The sequence below is a fragment of the Etheostoma spectabile genome, chromosome 6, assembly GCF_008692095.1.
Source record: "Etheostoma spectabile isolate EspeVRDwgs_2016 chromosome 6, UIUC_Espe_1.0, whole genome shotgun sequence".
Lineage (NCBI taxonomy): Eukaryota > Metazoa > Chordata > Actinopteri > Perciformes > Percidae > Etheostoma > Etheostoma spectabile.
The window spans coordinates 29501854-29522475 of record NC_045738.1 but is presented as its reverse complement, the minus strand read 5'-3'; the positions used below and the strand labels follow the sequence as shown (position 1 = coordinate 29522475).

General features: G+C 42.4%; 1 protein-coding gene and 1 long non-coding RNA gene across 6 annotated transcripts in view; one reads left to right on the top strand and one right to left on the bottom strand.

The window, feature by feature from the left end:
* Positions 1-20622, bottom strand: part of cep162 (centrosomal protein 162) — a gene marked incomplete in the record, with an annotated part of 129535 nt that overhangs the window by 9649 nt on the left and 99264 nt on the right. For 4 of the 5 annotated variants that reach the window (XM_032518514.1, XM_032518516.1, XM_032518515.1 and 1 more), the window contains 8 exon segments: positions 1513-2324; positions 3306-3440; positions 4037-4135; positions 4592-4733; positions 5668-5800; positions 6608-6926; positions 8258-8515; positions 10820-11056. In XM_032518514.1, coding sequence (XP_032374405.1) covers positions 2127-2324; positions 3306-3440; positions 4037-4135; positions 4592-4733; positions 5668-5800; positions 6608-6926; positions 8258-8515; positions 10820-11056 — 1521 coding nt within the window. 5 annotated transcript variants of the gene reach the window in all.
* The window catches only part of LOC116691164 (uncharacterized), a 631246-nt gene that overhangs the window by 527525 nt on the left and 83099 nt on the right, over positions 1-20622 (top strand). The gene's annotated exons all lie outside the window — the stretch shown is intronic.

Genomic DNA, 20622 nt, shown 5'->3' with positions numbered 1-20622 from the left:
TGGATTTACCCTGCAGAGATCCTGAGAGCAGGTAACTATAGTCCCCATGAATCCATTGGAGTTTAGGACGCCAACACAAAGAAAGAGGAAGGTGAAGGACATTGGCTGAAAAGAGGGACATCCGGCAGATCTTTTACAAGCCCGGAAATGAAACATTGTCCTTATAGACTAATCTGTAGTGATGGCAGTCTGATACGTGCTTCAAACCATTAACTACAATTCAATTTGAACCACTGCTCCGATTGGAAGTTTGCTTTGGTACGGAAAAATCACGTGACACATGACGTCCGAAGCAGCAGCTGCTTCAGTCTCTGAATGAATCAGCCGAGTGGTTCGCAGCGGGAACCACAACACGGGAACCAGTCAGGTGCTGCCACTGCAACCGGCAAAACTGTTTTTATGTACGCCGGCGTCATCCGTTCCCTCTGAACTAACTTTTTCTGAATGTGGAGAGGTTGTGAGCAAAAAAATAAACAGGCTCCGTCCAAAAAAGTGTGGAAAAAATAATGTTGCTTGATAAAAATCTGAGTGTTCCTTGTCCCACATACCCCCCCCGTTTCATAGATACAAAAGCACACTCAACTTTTGTGCCATATTTTCCCAGCACATCCTGTGTTTACCCAAGCACTCTTTCCCCAAAACCCAATACCCAAATTCATCAATCTTTATTTAAAAAATTAATGATATCCCATTGTTAGTATACGTGTGTGTAACTAATCTAAAAGCCTCCGGTCTACTATCTTGTGGGGATAATCTCGATGCAGCCTTGGCTCTTCACCAGGCGAGGTCGCTGTTACTGAAGCTTCTCGTAATGAACCCATTTTCAAAACAATTCCTCTAAGTGGTTCAGTGCTTCACCAAAGCTTAATTTGCCCTTCACTACTAACCGGGGGTCATGCAGGGGATTACTTACTCATCCAACTGAAAGAAACGCGACCCCCACGCTCCTGCTGCTCCTATAGTCATCTGATAAATTTGGTGCAGCAGCTATTTGTCTAAATTGCCAAAATTCTTTCTGCCCTAAAATACATGTACCCGCATACCCAAACATGCTTTCTTTTAGTGGTGTCTCTGTCATTTTGTTTTTAGCATCCAAAAAAAGAGCAAAACCTTGGTAAATATCCCCCCAACTCGTTGGTACAGTGTTGACAGAATCAATCTTTGCATTAAAGTTAGGATGAAGTGGATTGGATTACTTCAAAAGTTGACAATGCCAGGTCTGGGGTTCCAGTGTAGAGTACATGAAAGGAGTAACTGAACACATTTTATTGCAGTTAAGACAAAAAAACATTTATTTCACTACATTTTAAATAAGTTACAAAGATTTAAATTAAAAATAGAAAATAGCTACAAAATATACATACACAAATAAGAAACTTTTATGAAGACATTTTTTTGCACTAAACCCACCAGACTCAATTTAAAAAAACAATACTTTTAGCGTGTATAGCGCCAACATATTTTCACATGTTAAATCGGTAAACTTTGTGTTTATTTCAACAAAAACTAGAGTTGTGATGGTTGGTAAAGTGGAAAGACAACCCACACTGGCTTTTCATGGTTTTATTTCGTTTCAGTCGACTTTGAATTAAGTATATTTTACTATGCTAAAATTACTCTTAATTTACATGGAGTCTGGTGGGTTTAGCAAACGCAATTTTGCAGATGATTTTATGTTTAAAAAAAACTATCTTACTCTTTAACAGAAAGGTCGACCTCCTTAGAAATCCTTTCCCTAATGTTGTCAGACACTTATTAAAATTATTAATCAGAGCCTGTCAGTGGCAAAACAAGCACTTTTGTGAAGTTAAATACAAGCTGAACAATCACCCTGTGAACTTACATTGTAGCTTGTTTCTCCGCTTCCCGAGTGCAGCGATCTTGCTGAACACAGCTGACATATGTTTGACATTTCACAGCGCTGTGCCAGCTCTAAAAATTGAAGAAACAACTACAATCCTAGAGGGATTGTTCACCTTGTCTCCTGTGACTCAGTCCTACTCTGTGTGTAGCCGGTTAAAAGATACATAACGCGAGACATCTGCTCGGCGAAACGGTCTGCATATGTTCAATGTAGCCTAGCATTAGCTTTCAATAACAGGCATCAGTCAAACTGTGCATGTGCTTTAACTTCTCTGGGTGAGGGGGTCCGGAGTGGGGAGGACCACTCCCTGTCTTTGGAGATGTCTTAGGATGTCCAGGATGGAGTCCAGCTCCAGACGGAAAGCCTCCAACTCTCTGCTTTTGTCCTGAGCCAAACGTTTCCAGTTCTCCGCCTCTGACTGCTGATCAGCCTCTGACGTCTGCCACGACCCACCAATCACCTGCAGGGAAAGGGTAGGGGCAGTTACTATCTACCGTATGTAGTCTCGCATTGCCAGACCTTCCTCCACAGCGCTGCGGAGGAGGGTCTGGCTAGTCCACACAGCATTCTGGGATGGGAAAAATGTGTTCTGGTTTATTAGCCTTTTTTTTTTAACCAATCACAATCGTCTTGGGTGGCACTAAGCCCCGCACAGAGCCATGGTGCAAAATAGGCTCGGGAAGGACCTTGTCTACAATCAAAAGTTATTTTAGTCATGCAACAGAAACTCTGATTGGACAGATAGTGAGGAGCAGGTAACCATAGTCCTCAGAAATCCACAGGAGTTTAAAATAGATCGCCAACACAAAGAAAGAGGAAGGTGGTACGGAATCCAAGTCTAGGATTTTTAAGGTGGGTTAAACATCTGGCTTTCAATTAATAATGCAGGACAGTAGCAGGTAGTGCAACCACACTCTGCATCTCTAGATTTTCTTTTATCTTGAGGAACCCCCAAAGCTCCAAAACGACCCCATTTTCCATAAAGCAGCAAGCAATCACAGGGTTAAACAGTAAAGGTTGGGGGCTTGGGGCCATTAAAACATTATAAAACTGTAGGGGTGTGAATCTTCACTGGTCTCACGATTCAGTTCGATTAGGATTACCCTTTCAACCATATCCATATACATTTTATTATAAATAGCTACACATGGTTTTCATCAACAAATTCAAGCAGTCAGATATGAGATACACACACACACACACACACCCTTTTATTGTATCTGCTCTTAAAAAAGACACTCCCTGAACAGAGTCTCAACACAGCAGACAACAGACAAAAACTAAAAAAGCAGCGGCCGTAAAAATCAAGTAACATCCGGAAGCAATAATCTGTTATGGTCTGTCACTGCATCGATGCAGAATCCTTTATCTGCATCAGGGTGCACTGATGCAAAGATTCATTTCACCCCTAATAAACAGTATGGTGTGCCATGATGTGTACCTGCTGCAGCTCTTTCTCTCTGTGTTGGTGTCTGAGCTCCATGTTGAGGATCTTCCTCTCCAGGCCACACAGGAGTTTCACCTCTGGGCTCTGAGCTTCTTTAGCTTCCTTCAGCTCCTTCAGCAGTCTGGTCAGCTACACACACAAAGCAGTGAGAGCAGTTGTAACTTTTTAATGTGGCGTAATGTGAGAGAGAAACACAAAGAGATGACACAGACGATCAGAAATGTATGCTCAGAACAGCTTACGGATGTAAAAGTTATCAAGCCTAAAATCGTGCTGTATGACAGGGTTTGTCCTGCATAGAGGAGTTTTTGGCGCCCCACAAAGAGGTTTTAGCCAGCACAAAAGGAAAATCCCCAGTGCAGAGAGAAAAAAAAATAGCACTTCAAATCTTGAATGTGTTTCAGAGAAATTTACCAAACAACTGTTGAACAAGCAGAACATAAACTTGAATAGGAGCGGGGATCTCAGCCTATCCCGCTGATTTCTTTAGGCCGTTTTGTTGACTGGGGTTTAATTTACTCAAGATTAATATAGAGTTTAGTTTATCAAATTGTCAGAAATAACAGGCAACCAAAACATAGGAAAATAGGTTCTAGGTTGAAAAAAGCAGTAGTTACCCTTTAACTATTTGGATTAATGTTTCAGGTCATACCCCTCTCTCCATTTACAGACTACCGCTACACTTTTGTCCGTCAAATAAAATGAAAAAATGATTGACTCCCCACCTGCTTCTGCAGAGCGTCCTCTCGGGTCCGGGATATTGCCAGTGCGTCTTTAGCTCGCTTGAAATCTTTCAGCTGGTCTTGTAAATGTTTCATCATTATCTGCAGGCAAATGTGAAAGTTAAAGCAACAGGATCATGTCAGGACTTCCTGTTGACACGACTGTTTGGTGAGCAGGGTCTTCCTACCTTTTATAAGACTTAGGCGCAGCACCCAAGACGTTTTGAGCACCAGCTAAGCAACTTTGATGTAAAATCACTTTAGCATCAAGCTAGCATCAAAACTAACTTAACGACTTTTCTCAGATCTAATAATTGTACAACAAGTTTTGCCTTAAAGCTTTTTGAGTGGTATTTATTTACTTATTTAGGTATGATCTGCTATAAGTTTTCCAACATTTTAGACACAGATATGGTCAAAATAAATGTCCAAAATAATGTGAAATTGCATTTGTTTTTCTGGAAGGAGCAGCCCTAACCCACAGCCCCCCCCCCACTAAACATATGCACCTAGGTCTCCCACAAACCTAAGGAAAGCACTGGTTTAGTGAGCCAATACCTCTTGAGTGTTGAGCTTATTGGCCAGCTCAGCAACCTTCGAGGACGAGTGTTCCAGGGCATGGGTGGCCCGCAGCTGGTCTAACACCCGGAGGTGCTCCGCTTTCATGGAGGACAGCTGCTCTGCAGAATGCTCCTTTAGCCTAATAACACATCACATGAAATTCAGCACATGCATGATCGGCAGAAAATGTCAATTATTACATAACCCCGTTTTCGTTGTTTAACCGTAATTAACTGCTAACATTAGCTAAGGTCTTAAGGCGTATGTCTGTAATTGTTGCTTTTGTTTAGCTATTCCAAATTGCGTGGGACTGTTGTGCTAAAGCTATGCTAATGGTGGCATTTGACCCTATACACATTCATAAAAAGTATGAGGGGGATAAATTATAAAAGTGTTTTATGATAATAAGAGGCGTGGTCTACTTCATAGACTGTGTTACTAGCACATTCTCTGGGTCACTTGACAGTGATATAACAAAAAGATGTGTCATGGAATTTTAACTTTAATTTGTCTAACCCTTGTGTTGTCCTCCCATCAAAATTGGAAATCAACACTTTTGTTGATGCTTTTTATCGATGTTTTTTACTTTTCCTTACGTTTTTTTTAACGTTTGTCACTTTTTTGACGTTTTCAACACTATTAACTTCAGTTACTACCTCATTTATAGGAAATTATACCTAATGTTTGCGTTAGAAAAGCAGAAATTAGGAATTATTTAGACTATGGATACACAGACTGGAATATGTCAACTTTCAATCAACACTATTTGGAAACCACATCAATTTTTTTGCTATAAAATTGAATAAGACACCCCAAAAATGAATGAAAGTAGAGATTTGTCTTTGCCAAAGAGCGTTGTGTTGAATCAATCATGTTATTTTGGGTAGTTAAAAAGAACAGTAATATAGGAAAAGGGGTGAATTTGCCCCGAGGACAACATGAGGGTTAAAAAAGTAATATTTTTTAAATTTGACATAGACAGTAATATTGTAAATTTCCTATTATTTCTGAGACAATTAACTGTACAGCAAAAACACAACAGCTCTAGTTAACGGCCACTCTGCTGCTCAGACCTGCACAGCTCCTCCGTGGCGCGTACAGCCTCAGCGCGTAGCGCCTCCCTCTCCTCCTCGCTCCGCAGCTCCAGACGCTCCAGACGCTGCTTCAGAGCCTCGTTCTCCTGCAGAACCTCCGAGATATGGCTGCCTGTCAAAAACATGCAACAATTAGAAAATCTAGTGAATGGATATGAATTCATATTTTATCATTGTGTCACGCATAAAAGAAAATATGCCCACAAAGGCTTACGAGACACCATGATTTACAGCAAGGGACCAGTTACCAGAACAGCAACAAAAATTACATATATTAAACAATTAAACCTTCTTGTCATTTTCCCCATGCTTTAGAGACAAAGATTGGTAAATTCAATTGAAACAACCACTCCATTGTGTCATCATTAGCACACCAAAACGTTTCTAGATTTTGAACAGACATTTCTTTTAAGATAGGGGCTCTGAACTTATCAAAGTTAAGGACATTACGAAAGAAATTCATTCCCGACTTCTCCTAGTATTCCATCGTTGCTAATGCCTCCAGCTATGGCATGGCAGAGCTGAGGCTCCCACAGGCAATGTACAGTACATAGGCATCCAATGCAAATCAGTTTATGTAGGGGACAGTGCAAATTGATAAAACACATGATTATACATGATTAAAAAAAAAAGGCAGAAATAGCCAAAAGTTTTCTTCCCCCTTGCCTTAATGTTAAAATGTAAAACAAGAAAGAAAGACAACACAAGCAGAGCAGAGCACAAAACAACACAAAAAGATTACCAACAAAACAAAGTACAAAGCAGAACATGTTACGAGGTAAAACAGCATAGAGTTTGAGATTAGAAAAGACACAGATGTTGAAAAAAATAAAAGCTGTTCGGGAATATTCAATATACTCTAATATTCATCTACGCACACAGAGGAAAGCCACTCAGAACAGGACGTCCACCTCCATACCTGTAAAGACAGTGGGCTGGTAGGTCTTCTCATAATGAGCAGAGGGGAAGGTTTCCTCCCCTCCATGTGTCTCTCCGGCAGCAGCGGGACAGAGTGTTTTGGCTGAGCCTGGCTGTCGTTTAGTCTCCGCGGAACGGGTTTCTGAGCGTGGGTTGGGGACGGACGCCACGCTCTTCTTCTCCTTCTTCAGTCTCTCCACAGTGCTGCACAGCTCCTGTATGGTCTTTGTCTTGGAGGCGAGGTCTTTGTTCAGCCGCTCTATCCGGGCGCCAAACGCTGCCTCGGCCTGACGCTGGTGCCGGCCTGGACTTGGTTGGGTCTGTAAAAGATTTGAAGATCATTGTTTTTTGCCTAATCACATAGAGACCATTATCTTAAATCAGGGATGTCCAGTGTCCAGAGCAAAGGCTCTCACATTTCTGTAGGTTGTGTAGTACATTTACGCTAGTTTATATATCGACGACGTTTCATTCCCGGGATTGTTCAGGTGCTGCCGGGAAATTTTGATTTATTTTTGGCAGAATGTCTGTCACCTTCCTCTTTCTTTGTATTGGCGTCCTAAACTCCAGTGGATTTCTGAGGACTATGGTTAACTGCTCCTCTGGTTAACTGCTAGCTAGACCATCTGTTCAATTGGAGTTTTCTGTTGCACGACTAAAATAACGTGTAAATGTTCCACCAAAACTAGATCCAGAGGCTATTTTGCGCTGAGTTGCACCATCCGGCGCCTAGCACCGCCCAAGATGACTGTGATTTATTTAAAGAAAATGCCAATAAATCAGAGCACATTTTTCTCCCATCTGGGGTTGTTGTGTTCTAGCCAGACCTTCCATCGCAGCGCCTTAAATGATGTAAAGTAGTCCAGGGACAATATCTCATTCTACATACTAAGGTATTCTACTTACTATAAGTAATGGTTGCAACCCACCATACTACAAAGAAGAAGAAGATTTAGGTCATTTCCGCCACATATCTCCGAGGAGACGAGAGACTTTTTAAAATTAATTTACGAGCAAAATATAACGCCTACTTTAGATCTCGTCTGGAATTTACGAGCACCTGCATCATCATAGCAATGTTTTGATAGCTTATTTGTTGTTGTTGTTTTTAAGATTATTTTTGGGCGTTCTTGCCTTTATTTGACAGCTAGGTGAGAAAAGGGGCGAGAGAAGGGGAAGACATGCAGGGAATCGTCACAGGTCGGATTTGAACCTCTGCGTTGAGGCATAATCCTCAAAGTACATGTGTGCCTGCTCTACCCACTGAGCCAACCCGGCAACATTTGTTGTCTTATTATAGCTTGATATGTTGCTATCAGTTGGTACATAAGCATTATTACAACTTGTGCAATCATTTATAGGTAGACGGGGCCATTTGTTTGCAAATGTCAGCTAGAACGTTGGGCGATTCAGTCAGAAAATGAATGGAAACACCTTAAAATGTCTAAATCTATTCAATATGCTAATTTGATCGCAAAACAGCACTTGACGTCAGTACGCACAGGTTTTTATTCGTTTTAAAGCCAGTGAATGGAAACAGTCTTCATTCGCATGAATGTTTTTAACAAACTTCGGATAATTTGATTGACAAGTGGATGGAAACATAGCTAGTGAGGCTAAGCTAAGACAGGTGTTTTAGCGTGTTAATGACCTGGGTAGCTGCTGTGCTAGCCTTGTGTTGGAGCTGCTCCTGGAGGGACTCAATCTGGTCCTGGAGGGACTCAATCTGGTCCTGGAGGGACTTTTCTTTCTCCTGATGGCTTTCCTTCACACGCTGCAGCTCTTCCTCCGGGGTGGGACCCTGTGACACCCGTGGCCGCTCGGCCCCAGCTGCTGAGTGTGCTGCTTCCAGCTGCTGTTTCTGTTCCAGCTGTGTCTCCAGCTCGGAGATCTGCTGCTCATAGCGGAGCTGAACGGTGCACACAGACACACATGTTGAAATTTCACACTTTCAGTTTTTTTTTTTTTTTTTTTTTCCAAGCGTTTCTGCTTGTTCCTTTCATAAAATCAATTTGTAAAGTTTTATCATTTGCATTAACATTTATATCCAGTTAATCACAATGTTTGTTGTTGGTGTACTTAAATTTGATAACAAAAAATTTGAGCCCAATGCCGAAACAAATATTTGGTTATTTAAAAATCCGATATATCGGCCGATGTATATTTTAAAAAAAAAATCTTGATCTTAATATGATAATAATTTGTTTTATTTTCACAACAGAACAGAGGAACATCAAAATACATTAAAGTTCTGATAAATAAAATGTATAAAAATACAAACTTAAGATATCAAACTTAAAGTCCTTTTTTAAACAAAAACATTAACAAAAAAAAAGAAAAAAGGAGGATTTGGCAATGGTTATGTTAAGGTTAAGGTTCGGGTTAGATACTACCAAAATGTTAAGAACTGAGAATGAAAATAGAAATTCAAATCTTCTCTAAATGTGTTTAAGAGCAACTTACCAGTTGTTGAACAAGCTACCCCCCCCCATAAAAAGTGCTGTTTTAATAATATATTATATTATATTTGACTATAATTTATAATATTTATAATAATGTAATACTATAATTTTAATTGCTGACGCTAAGAGGCTACGATATCCTGCATGAGTTACAGTGCCTTGCGAAAGTATTCGGCCCCCTTGAACTTTTCAACCTTTTGACACATTTCAGGCTTCAAACATAAAGATATAAAAAAATTATTTTTTGTGAAGAATCACCAACAAGTGGGACACAATTGTGAAGTGGAACGAAATCTATTGGATATTTTAAACTTTTTTAGCAAATAAAAAACTGAAAAGTGGTGCGTGCTAAATTATTGGGCCCCCTTGCTTTAATACTTTGTAGAGCCACCTTTTGCTGCGATTCCAGCTGCAGTCGCTTGGGGTATGTCTATCATTTTTGCACATCGAGACACTGAAATTCTTGCCCATCTTCCTTGCAAACCTGGAGCTCAGTGAGGTTGGATGAGAGCGTTTGGTGAACAGCAGTTTTCAGTTCTTTCCACAGATTCTCGTTGGATTCAGGTCTGGACTTTGACTTGGCCATTCTAACACCTGGATACGTTTATTTGGGAACCCATTCCTTTGTAGATTTGCTGTATGTTTGGGATCATTGTCTTGTTGAAGATAAATCTCCGTCCCAGTTTCAGGTCTTTTGCAGACTCCAACAGTTTTTCATCCAGAATGGTCCTGTATTTGGCTGCATCCATCTTCCCCTCAATTTTAACCATCTTCCCTGTCCCTGCTGAAGAAAAGCGGCCCAAACCCGATGCTGCCACCACCATTTTGACAGTGGGAGGTGTGTTGAGGGTATGAGCTTTGTTGCTTTTACCGCCAACATCGTTTTTGCATTGTGCCAAAATTTTGATTTTGGTTTCATCTGACCAGAGCACCTTCTTCCAGGTTTGGTGTGTCTCCCAGGTGGCTTGTGGCAAACTTTAGACCAGACTTTTATGGATATCTTTGAGAAATGGCTTTCTTCTTGCCACTCTTCCATGAAGGCCAGATTTGTGCAGTGTACGACTGATTGTTGTCCTATGGACAGACTCTCCCACCTCAGCTGTAGTTCTCTGCAGTTCATCCAGAGTGATCATGGGCCTCTTGGCTGCATCTCTGATCATGTCTTCTCCTTGTCTGAGCTGAAAGTTTACAGGGACGCCAGTCTTGGTAATTTCAGTGGTCTGATACTCCTTCCATTTCAAAATGATGGCTTGCACAGTGCTCCTTTGGGATGTTTAAAGCTGGGAAATGTTTTTGTATCCAAATCCGGCTTCAAACTTCCCACACAGTATACGGACCTGCCTGGTGTGTTCCTTGTTCTTCATGATGCTCTCTCCGCTTTCAACAGAACCCTGAGACTATCACAGAGCAGGTGCATTATACAGAGACTTGATCACACACAGGTGGATTCTATTATCACCATCAGTCATTACATTGGATCATTCAGAGATCCTCGCTGAACTTCTGGAGTGAGTTTGCTGCACTGAAAGTAAAGGGGCCGAAATTTTGCATGCAACACTTCAGTTTTTTATTTGCTAAAAAAGTTTAAAATATCCAATAGATTTCATTCCACTTCAAAATTGTGTCCCACTTGTTGGTGATTCTTCACAAAAAATAAAATCTTGATGTTTGAAGCCTGAAATGTGTCAAAAGGTTGAAAAGTTCAAGGGAATACTTTCGCAAGGCACTGTATTTACAGTTTTGATTTGTACCTTGATTCTGTGGAACTGTTGTTCCATGGCCCGCAGGCTGCGCTTGGCCTCCTCATCGTGACTCTCCAGCTCCGCCTCCAGACGCTGAATCCTGCGTTCCAGCAGGGCATTGATCCTGCTGGGGGGGGGCATATTGGCAGCCACATCCCCCTGATCGCCAGTTGCGGCTGCAGCGTAGATCAGAGCCGGCAGGGAGTTTGGGTTTCTATGTCTCAGTATCTGCTCCAGCTCCTTCACCTGGTGAAGAGAGAAAGACTCGTAATGAACAATGAAGAGATAGTGTAGATCAGGGGTCTTCAACGTTTTCCAGGCCAAGGACCCCCAAACTGATGGCGAGTTAGTTAAAATTATATACAGGACTGTGTCAGTGGCAAAACAAGCCCTTTTGTGATGTTTAAATACAAGCTGAACATCACCCTGTGAACTTACAGTGTAGCTTGTTTCTCCCTTCCCGAGTGCAGCATCTTCTGAACCAGCGACATACATATTTTGACATTCACAGCGCTGTGCCAGCTCTAAAAATTGAAGAAACAACTACAATCCTAGAGGATTGTTCACCTTGTCTCCTTGACTCAGTCCTACTCATGTGTGTAGCCGGTTAAAGAACATAACTAGACTCTGCTCCGGCGAAACGGTCTGCTACGTTGTTCACTGTAAGCCTCATTAGCTTGCAATAACAGGCATCAGTCAAATGTGGCAAGTGCTTTAACTTCTCTGGGTGAGGGGGTCCGGAGTGGGGAGACCACTCCCTGTCTTGGGATGTCTTAGGATTTCCAGGATGGAGGCCAGCTCCAGACGGAAGCCTCCACTCTCTGCTTTTGTCCTGAGCCAAACGTTTTCCAGTTCTCTGCCGTTCTGCGATGCTATCAACCTCTGACGTCTGCCACGACCCACCAATCACCTGCAGGGAAAGGGTAGGGCAGTACTATCTACACCTATGTATTCTCGCATTGCCAGACCTTCTCCACAGCGCTGGCGAGATGAGTCTGGCTAGTCCCACACAGCATTCTGGTATGGGAAAAATGGTTTCTGTTTATTAGCTTTTTTTTTAACCAATCACAATCGTCTTGGGGGTGCACTAACCCGCACAACCATGTGCAAAATAGGCTCGGAAGGACCTTGTCTACAATCAAAAGTTATTTTAGTCATGCACAGAACTCGATTGGACAGAATGTGAGGAGCAGGTAACCATATTCCTCAGAATCCACAGGAGTTTAAATAGATCGCCAACACAAGAAAGAGGAAGGTGGTACGAATCCAATTCTAGGATTTATTAAGGTGGGTTAAACATCATGGCTTTCATTATAATGCAGGACAGTACATTAGTGCACCACACTACTGCATCTCTAGTATTTCTTTATCTGAGGCCCCCAAAGCTCCAAAACGACCCCATTTTCCTAAACGACACAGCCAATCACAGGGTTAACAGTAAGGTTGGGGGCTTGGGCCATTAAAACATTATAAACACTGTAGGGGTGTGAATCTTCCACGGGTCTCACGGATTCATCGTAGGATTCACCTTTTCAACCAGATCCATATACATTTTTAAATAGCTTACACATGGTTTTCATCAACAATTCAAGCAGTCAGATATGAGAATACACACACACACACACAACCCTTTTTATTGTATCTGCCTCTTAAAAGACAACTCCTGAACAGAGTCTCACACAGCAGACAACAGACAAAATAAAAAAAAAGCAGCGGCCGTAAAAATCAAGTAACACCCGGAAGCAATAATCTGTTATGGTCTGCACGTGCATCGCATCGATCAGAAATCCTTTATCTGCATCAGTGTGGCACTGATGCAAAGATTCATTTCACCCCTAAAACAGTAATGGTGTGCCATGATGTTCCCTGCTGCAGCTCTTTCTCTCTGTGTTTGGTGTCTGAGCTCCATGTTAGGATGCTTCCTCTCCAGCCACACAGAGTTTCCCTCTGGGCTCTCTCGTCTTTAGCTTCTCGTTCCTCTCGCAGACTGACTTCAAGACCTGCGGTCAGCTACACACACAAGCTGTGAGAGCAGTTGTAACTTTTTAATGTGGCGTAATGTGGAGAGAGAACACAAAGAGATACACCAGACGATCAGAAATGTATGCTCAGAAACAGCTTCCGGATGTAAAATTTATCAAGCCTAAATCGGTGCTGTATGACAGGGTTTGTCCTGCATAGAGTAGTTTTTTGCGCCCCACAAAGAGGTTTTAGCCAGCACAAAAGGAAAATCCCCAGTGCAGAGAGAAAAAAAATAGCAACTCAAATCTTGAATGTGTTTCAGAGAAATTTACCAACAACTGTTGAACATCAGAACATAACCTTGAATAGGACGGGATCTCAGCCTATCCCGCTGATTTCTTTGGGCCTTTTTGTTGACTGGGTTTAATTTACTCAATTATATAGAGTTTAGTTTATCAATTGTCAGAAATAACAGGCAACCCAAAACAAGGAAAAAGGTTCTAGGTTGAAAAAAGCAGTAGTTACCTTTAACTATTGGTATTAATGTTGTCATACCCACTCTCTCCATTTTCAGACTACCGCTACACTTTTGTCCGCAAATAAAAGAAAAAATGATTGACTCCCCACCTGCTTCTGCAAGCGTCCTCTCGGGTCCGGATATTGCCATGCGTCGTAGCTCGCTTGAAATCTTTCAGCTGGTCTTGTAAATGTTCATCATTATCTGCAGCATGTAAAGTTAAAGCAACAGGATCTGTCAGGACTCCTGTTGACGACACGTTTGGTAGCAGGGTCTTCCTACCTTTTATAAGACTTAGGCGCAGCACCAAGACGTTTGACACCGCAAGCAACTTTGATGTAAAATCCCTTTAGCATCAAGCAGCTCAAAACTAATCTTAACGACTTTTCTCAGATCTAATATTGTGAACACAAGTTTTGCCTTAAAGCTTTTGGGTGGTATTTATTTACTTATTTAGGTATGATCTGCTATAAGTTTTCCAACATTTTAGACACAGTTCATTGCAAATTTGTCCAAAATAATGTGAAATTGCATTTTTTTTCGGAAGAGCAGCCCTAACCCACAGCCCCCCCCCCCACTAAACATATGCACCTAGGTCTCCCACAACCTAAGAGAAGCACTGTTTAGTGAGCCAATACCTCTTGAGTGTTGAGCTTATTGCCATCTCAGCAACCTTCGAGGACGAGTGTTCCAGGGATGGGGGCCGCAGCTGGTCTAACAACCGGAGGTGCTCCGCTTTCATGGAGGACAGGCTGCTCTGCAGCAGGTGCCTCGTGCTAAGCTCTCGTGCCTAATAACACATCACATGAAATTCAGCACATGACATGATCGGCAGAAATGTCAATTAGTACAGAACCGCTTTTTCGTGTTGTTTAACTTAACATGCTTTTAGTAAGGTCTGGCTTTGTCTGTAATTGTTGCTTTTGTTTAGCTATTCCAAATTGCGTGGGACTGTTGTGCTAAGCTATGCTAAGTGGCATTTGCCTATACACTTCATAAAAGTATGAGGGTATAAATTATAAAAAAAGGTTTTATGATAATAGAGGCGGGTCTACTTCATAGACTGTGTTACTAGCACATCTCTGGTCCTTGACAGTGTACTATCTAAAAGTATGTAGTTCAGGGAATTTAACTTTAATTTGTCTAACCCTCTGTGTTGTCTTGCCTCCCTCAAAATTGAAATCAACACTTTTGTTGATGCGTTTATCGATTGTTTTTTACTTTCCTTACGTTTTTTTAACGTTTGTCACTTTTTGACGTTTTCAACACTATTAACTGCAGTTACTACCTCTTTAGTAAGGAATTATACCTAATGTTTTCGTTAGAAAAGCAGAAATTAGGAATTATTTAGACTATGGGACCAGACTGGAATTGCAACTTCAAGCACACATTTGGAAACACATCAATTTTTCTTTTGTCTGTTAAAATTGAATAAGACACCCAAAATGTAATGACAGTGAGATTTGTCTTTGCCAAAGAGCGTGTGTTGAATCAATCATGTTTTTGGGTAGTTAAAAAGAACAGTAATATAGGAAAAGGGGGAATCCCCCGAGGACAACAGATGGTTTAAAAAGTAATATTTTTAATTTGACATAGGACATGAATTGTAAATTTCCTATTATTTCTGAGACAATTAACTGTACAGCAAAAACACCACAGCTCTAGTTACGGCCACTCTGCTGCTCAACCTGCCAGCAACTCCTCCTCGTGGCGCGTACAGCCTCAGCCGTAGCGCCTCCCTCTTCCTCCTCGCTCCGCACTCCAGACGCCCAACATCTGTTCTCGCCTCTTGCTGCTCTCGCTGCAGCCCTCCGAGATAGCTGCCTGCAAAAACCTGCAACTTGAATAAAAATAGTGAATGGATTATGGATTATATTTTATCATTGTGGTCACGCAAAAAGAAAATATGCCCACAAAGCTTACGAGACACCATGATTACGCAATGGCCGTTACCATGAACATGTTACACAGAACGCAACAAAATAACAAGAAAACAATTAAACCTTCTGGCATTTGTCCCCTTTTCCGCTGCTTTAGAGACAAAGTTGTAATTATTAATTTGAAAAACCACCAATTGGTGCTCATTAGCACACCAAAACGTTCTCTAGATTTGAACAGACATGCTTAGAGAGGGGCCGTGACTACAAAGAAGGCCATACGAAAGAAATCACCCGACTCCTTCCTAGTATTCCATCGTTGCTAATGCCTCCAGCTATTGTTGCATGGCAGAAGCTGAGGCTCCCACAGCCTGACGACATAGGCATCCAATGCAACAGTATGTGGGACGTGCAAATGGAAAACACACGATGTACATGATGAAAAAAAAAACGGCAGATAGCCAAAATTTTTTCTCCCCTGCCTAATGTTAAAATGTAACAAAAGAAGAGACAACACAGCAAGCAGCACAAAACAACACAAAAAAGATTACCAACAAAACAAGGACAAAGCAACGTGACGGTAAAACAGCATAGGGGGGAGAGTGAAAAGAGACACGATTGAAAAAAATAAGCACTGTCGGGATATCAATATATCTCAATATTCATCACGCCACGGAGAAACCACTCGAAGACGGGGTCCACCTCCATACCTGTAAAGACAGTGGGCGGGTAGGTTTTTCGGCATAAGGACAGAGGGAAGGTTTCCTCCCCCCATGTGTCTCCTCCGCAGCAGCGGACAGAGTGTTTTGGCTGAGCCTGGCTGTTCGTTTAGTCTTCCGCGGACGGTTTTCTGACGGGGGTTGGGGACGGACGCCACGACTTCTCCTCCTTCTTCAGTCTCTCCCACAGTGCTGCACAGCTCCGTATGGTCTTTGTCTTGGAGCGAGTCTTTGTTCAGCGCCGCTCTATCCGGGGCGCCACACGCTCCGTCGGCCTGACAGCTGGTGGCCGGCCTGGACTTGGTTGGTCTGTAAAAAGATTTGAAGATCATTGTTTTTTGCCTAATCACATATAGAACCATTATCTTATCAGGGATGTCCAGTGTCCAGAGCACAGATGCTCTCACATTTCTGTAGGTGTGTGTATATACATCTTACCTAGTTTATAATCCCGACCGTTTCATCCCGGGATTGGATTTCAGGTGCTAGCCGTAGGATTTTGATTTATTTTTGAGCTCCAAATGTCTTACGCCGCTTCCGTTCTTCTTGTATGGCGTCCTAACTCCGTGTTTCTTAGAGACGATGGTTTAACGCTCCTCATGGTTACCTAGCTTAGCTAACCATCATTGTTCAAAGTAGTGCGCGGTGGTAGTTTTCTGTTTGCCAAAAATACGTGTAAATGTCCACCAAACTAGATCCAGAGCTATTTTGCGCTGAGTGCACATATGGCCTGAACACATATTCTAGTTAGAAATCCAATCATTCACACATTTTCTCACCGGCCATCTGGGTTGTGTTTGTGTTCTAGCCCAGACCTTCCATCTCTTCGCAGTCGCCTTAAATGATGTAAAGGATCCCAGGACAATATCTCATTCTACCATACTAAGGTATTCTACTTACTGCTAAGTAAGGTGGCAACCCACCTAACTACAAAAAGAAGAATGGATTAGGTCATTTCCGCCACATATCTCCGAGGAGAACGAAGACTTTTTAAAATTAATTTACGCAGCACATCTACGCCTACGTTTGATTCGTCTGGAATTTTACAGCAACCTGCACATCCGATAGGCAAATGTTTTGATAGCTTATTTGTGTTTGTTGTGTTTAGATTATTTTGGGGCGTTCTGCCTAATTATTTGACAGCTGGTGAGAAAAGGGGCGAGCTGAGAGGGAAGACAATGCATGGGAATCACCAGGTCGATTTTGAACCTCTGCGTTGAGGCTAATCCTCAAAGTACTTGTGCCTTACTACGCACTGATCCAACCCGCAACATTGTTGTCTTATTTAGCTTGGATATGTTCTAGTCTCACCTGTTAGGTACTAGCTTATAACAACTTGTGCCACTCAATTGATATAGTAACGGGGCCGCTTTGTTGCAAAGGTCACTAGAACGTCTGGGCTTCATCCGTCAGACTAATGGATGGAAGACACGCTTAACATGCTAAATCTATGCATCAAGATTCTGACTCTGGACGAAAACGAGCACCTTGATCGCGTATACGCACGGGTTGTTCATGTCGGTTTTAATAAGCCGCGGATTGGAAAGATCATACTCTCATGTCGGCGCAATGAATGTTTTATTAACAACTTCGAAATTGTGAATTCGACAAGTGGAGGCAACAAGAAGTAGTGACGACTGAGCTACGGTGTTATACCTCTAAGCCTGGGTAGCTGGGTAGCCCTGTCTAGAATGGACGCTTGACTTCCCCCCCCAATGACTTGGTGGCACGTCATAGCCTGGTCTGGCGGGACTGAACACACAAGTGCCAGTCCTCTGCGGCAGACTTTCTTTCGGGTGGTCGGGCCAATTCGTCATGAGACCATTCAAACGAGGATTCACACGCTGCCACGCTGACTCCTACTGGAAGGAGTATCTCCCTCACCATGGGACTCTCCTCGATGACCACCGGACGCTACCTATTAAAAGGGCGGAAGATGGGGCCCCATCAGCTAAGAAACAACTCGAGTGGCTTCACATACACACACATATCACAGCCATCTTATTCTGTTCGCACCAATAGTGTCGCATCAGAACATGCCCGCTCATGGTAGACGAAACCACACAGACCACATCCATTGACAACTTCAACACTTCCCTTTTTTTTTTTTTTCCATAACCTTGCTGCCTCAAAAATCACTGTAACAGTCATACACCATACACAATTAATCCAGTAACACAATTGTTGTTTGGGACCCACAATTACCCCTACACAACTTAGCCTGCACTGCCGCATACCACCCCATATTGAAACGATCTTAAAAACCAACCAGAAATCGGCAACGGGACGCGCTGAATAAAAAACAACTTGACAACTATAATTTGTTATTAAAGAAAGCGGAAAAGCTCAAACAGTACATGGATAAAGTATTCGGCAATTCAGTATATACATTATGCAGATAGAAAACTAGCCTTTAACAAAACTACCGATAAAAGCTAAAAAAGGATGATGAATGTTATGTAAGGTAGTCGGAATCTACAATAGCTGAGAGAACGGAGATTAGCGCCAAATGTGTAAGAGATTCAGACGAGACCATTGTAACAGTACATAAAAGTTGCTTATTGTATTATTAGACATAATTTATAAAATGAACATTTTGGTGACGCAAGAAGGATCAGTATCTGAGGATGAGAAATTACGAGAGAGACAGAAAGCTGCAGAAAGGCAGAGAAAGTAACGGCCGCGAACGTGAAGAACAACTTCAACTTTAGTGACAACATTTCAGGCACGCAACAATAGGGGAGAGGAAAATCAAAAAATATTTTTAGTGAGAAATCACAACAAGTGGACAAAAAGGGGAAGGACGAAAGCAGTGGAGTATTTAAGGCTGTTTAGGCAAATAAAAACGAAGTGTGCGTCTAAATTTATAGGGACCCCTGCTGTAAACTTTAGAGCCACCCTTGTGCTGCGATTCCATCTGTCAAGTCGCTTGGGTTATGCGATCATTTTTGCACTCGAGACACTGAAATCTTGCCCAGTCTTCCTGTGCAAAACAGCTGACTCAGTGAGTGGTGGAGCGCGTTTGAACAGCGTATTTTCAGTTTCTTTCACAGATTCTGCGTTGGGTTCAGTCTGGACTTGACTTGGCATCTAACACCTGGATACGTTTTATTGGAGACCATTTCCTTTGTAGATGTTCTGTATGTTTGGATCATTGTCTTTGTTTGGAAGTAAATCGCCGCCCAGTTTCAGGTCTTTTGCAGACTCCAACAGTTTTCATCCAGAATGGTCCCTGTATTTGCGGCATCCAGCTTCCCCTCCAATTTACCACTTCCCTTCCCTGCTGAAGAAAAGCATGCCCAAACCCTATGCTGCACCACCATGTTTGCAGTGGGGATGCGTGTGGTGTGAGGTGAGTAGCTGTGTTTGCTTTACCACCAAACATACGTTTTGCACATTAGTGGCAAAAGTTTTGAGTTTTGGTTTTCATGCTGACCAAGCAACCTTCTTCCACATGTTTGGTGTGTCTCCCAGTGCTTGTGATCACACTTATACCAACTTTTTATGGATAGCTTTGAGAACGGCTTCTTCTGCCACTCTTCCATGATGCCAGATTGTGGCAGTGTACACTATATGGTTGTCCTTGGACAGCTCTCCCACCTCACTTAGTTTCTCTGCAGTTCATCCGAGTGATCATGGCCCTCTTGGCGCCTCTCTTGCTCAGTCTTCTCCTTGTCTGAGCTGAGTTACATGGACAGGCCAGGTCGGGGGTTAGATTTCAGTGGTCTGATACTTCCTTTCATTCAAAATGATGGCTTGCACAGTGCGCCTGGGATGTTTATAAAGCTTGTGAAATGTTTTTGATCCAAATTCGCTTCAACTTCTCACAACATAATTACGGACCTGTCCTGTTTTTCCTTGGTCTTCATGATGCTCCTGCGCTTTCAACAAACCCTGAGACTATCAAACGAGCAGGTGCAATTTATACCAGAGCCTTGATCCAACAGGTGCTTCTATTTTCCCATCAGCCTTTCTTGGATCATTCAGAGATCCTCGCTGAACTCTGGAGTGAGTTTGCTGCACTGAAAAGTAACAGGGCCGAATAATTTTTCATGCAACACTTTTCAGTTTTTTATATTATAAAATGCTAAAAAAAAGTTAAAATAATCCAAATAGATTTTCATTTCCACTTCACATTGTGTCCCCACTTGTTGTGATTCTTCACAAAAATAAAATCTTGATGTTTGAAGGCCTGACATGGTTTTCAAAAGGGTTGAAAAGTTCAACGGGAATACTTTCAGCAGCACTGTATATTGACAACGTTTTATTTGTACCGTGATCTCTGGAAGCTGTTTGTTCCATGGCCCGCGAGGCTGCGCTTGCCTCCTCAGCGTGACTCTCCCACTCCGCCATCCAGACGCTGATCCTGCTTTCCCAGGGATTTGATCTGCTGGGGGGGGGCATTTGGGCTAAGACCACATCCCCCTATCGCCAGTTCGGCTGCAGCGTAGATCAGACCGCCAGGCGAGGTTGGTTTCCTATGTCTGCAATCCTGCTCCCCGCTGCCCACTGTGAGGAGGAAATACTCGTATGGAACCAATTGAAGGAGATGTGGTAGATCAAGGTCTTCAACGTGTTCCACCAGGACCCCCAACTGATGGCGATATGGATCGGGACCCCCTAATTTATAGAATGTATAAATTGTGTTATAGTCAAACTGGTCCTATAGTGCCATGTGATCATTGATACGAAAGACCTCTTCTGCGCATCCATGTTATCTGTTTTACACATGTGGTG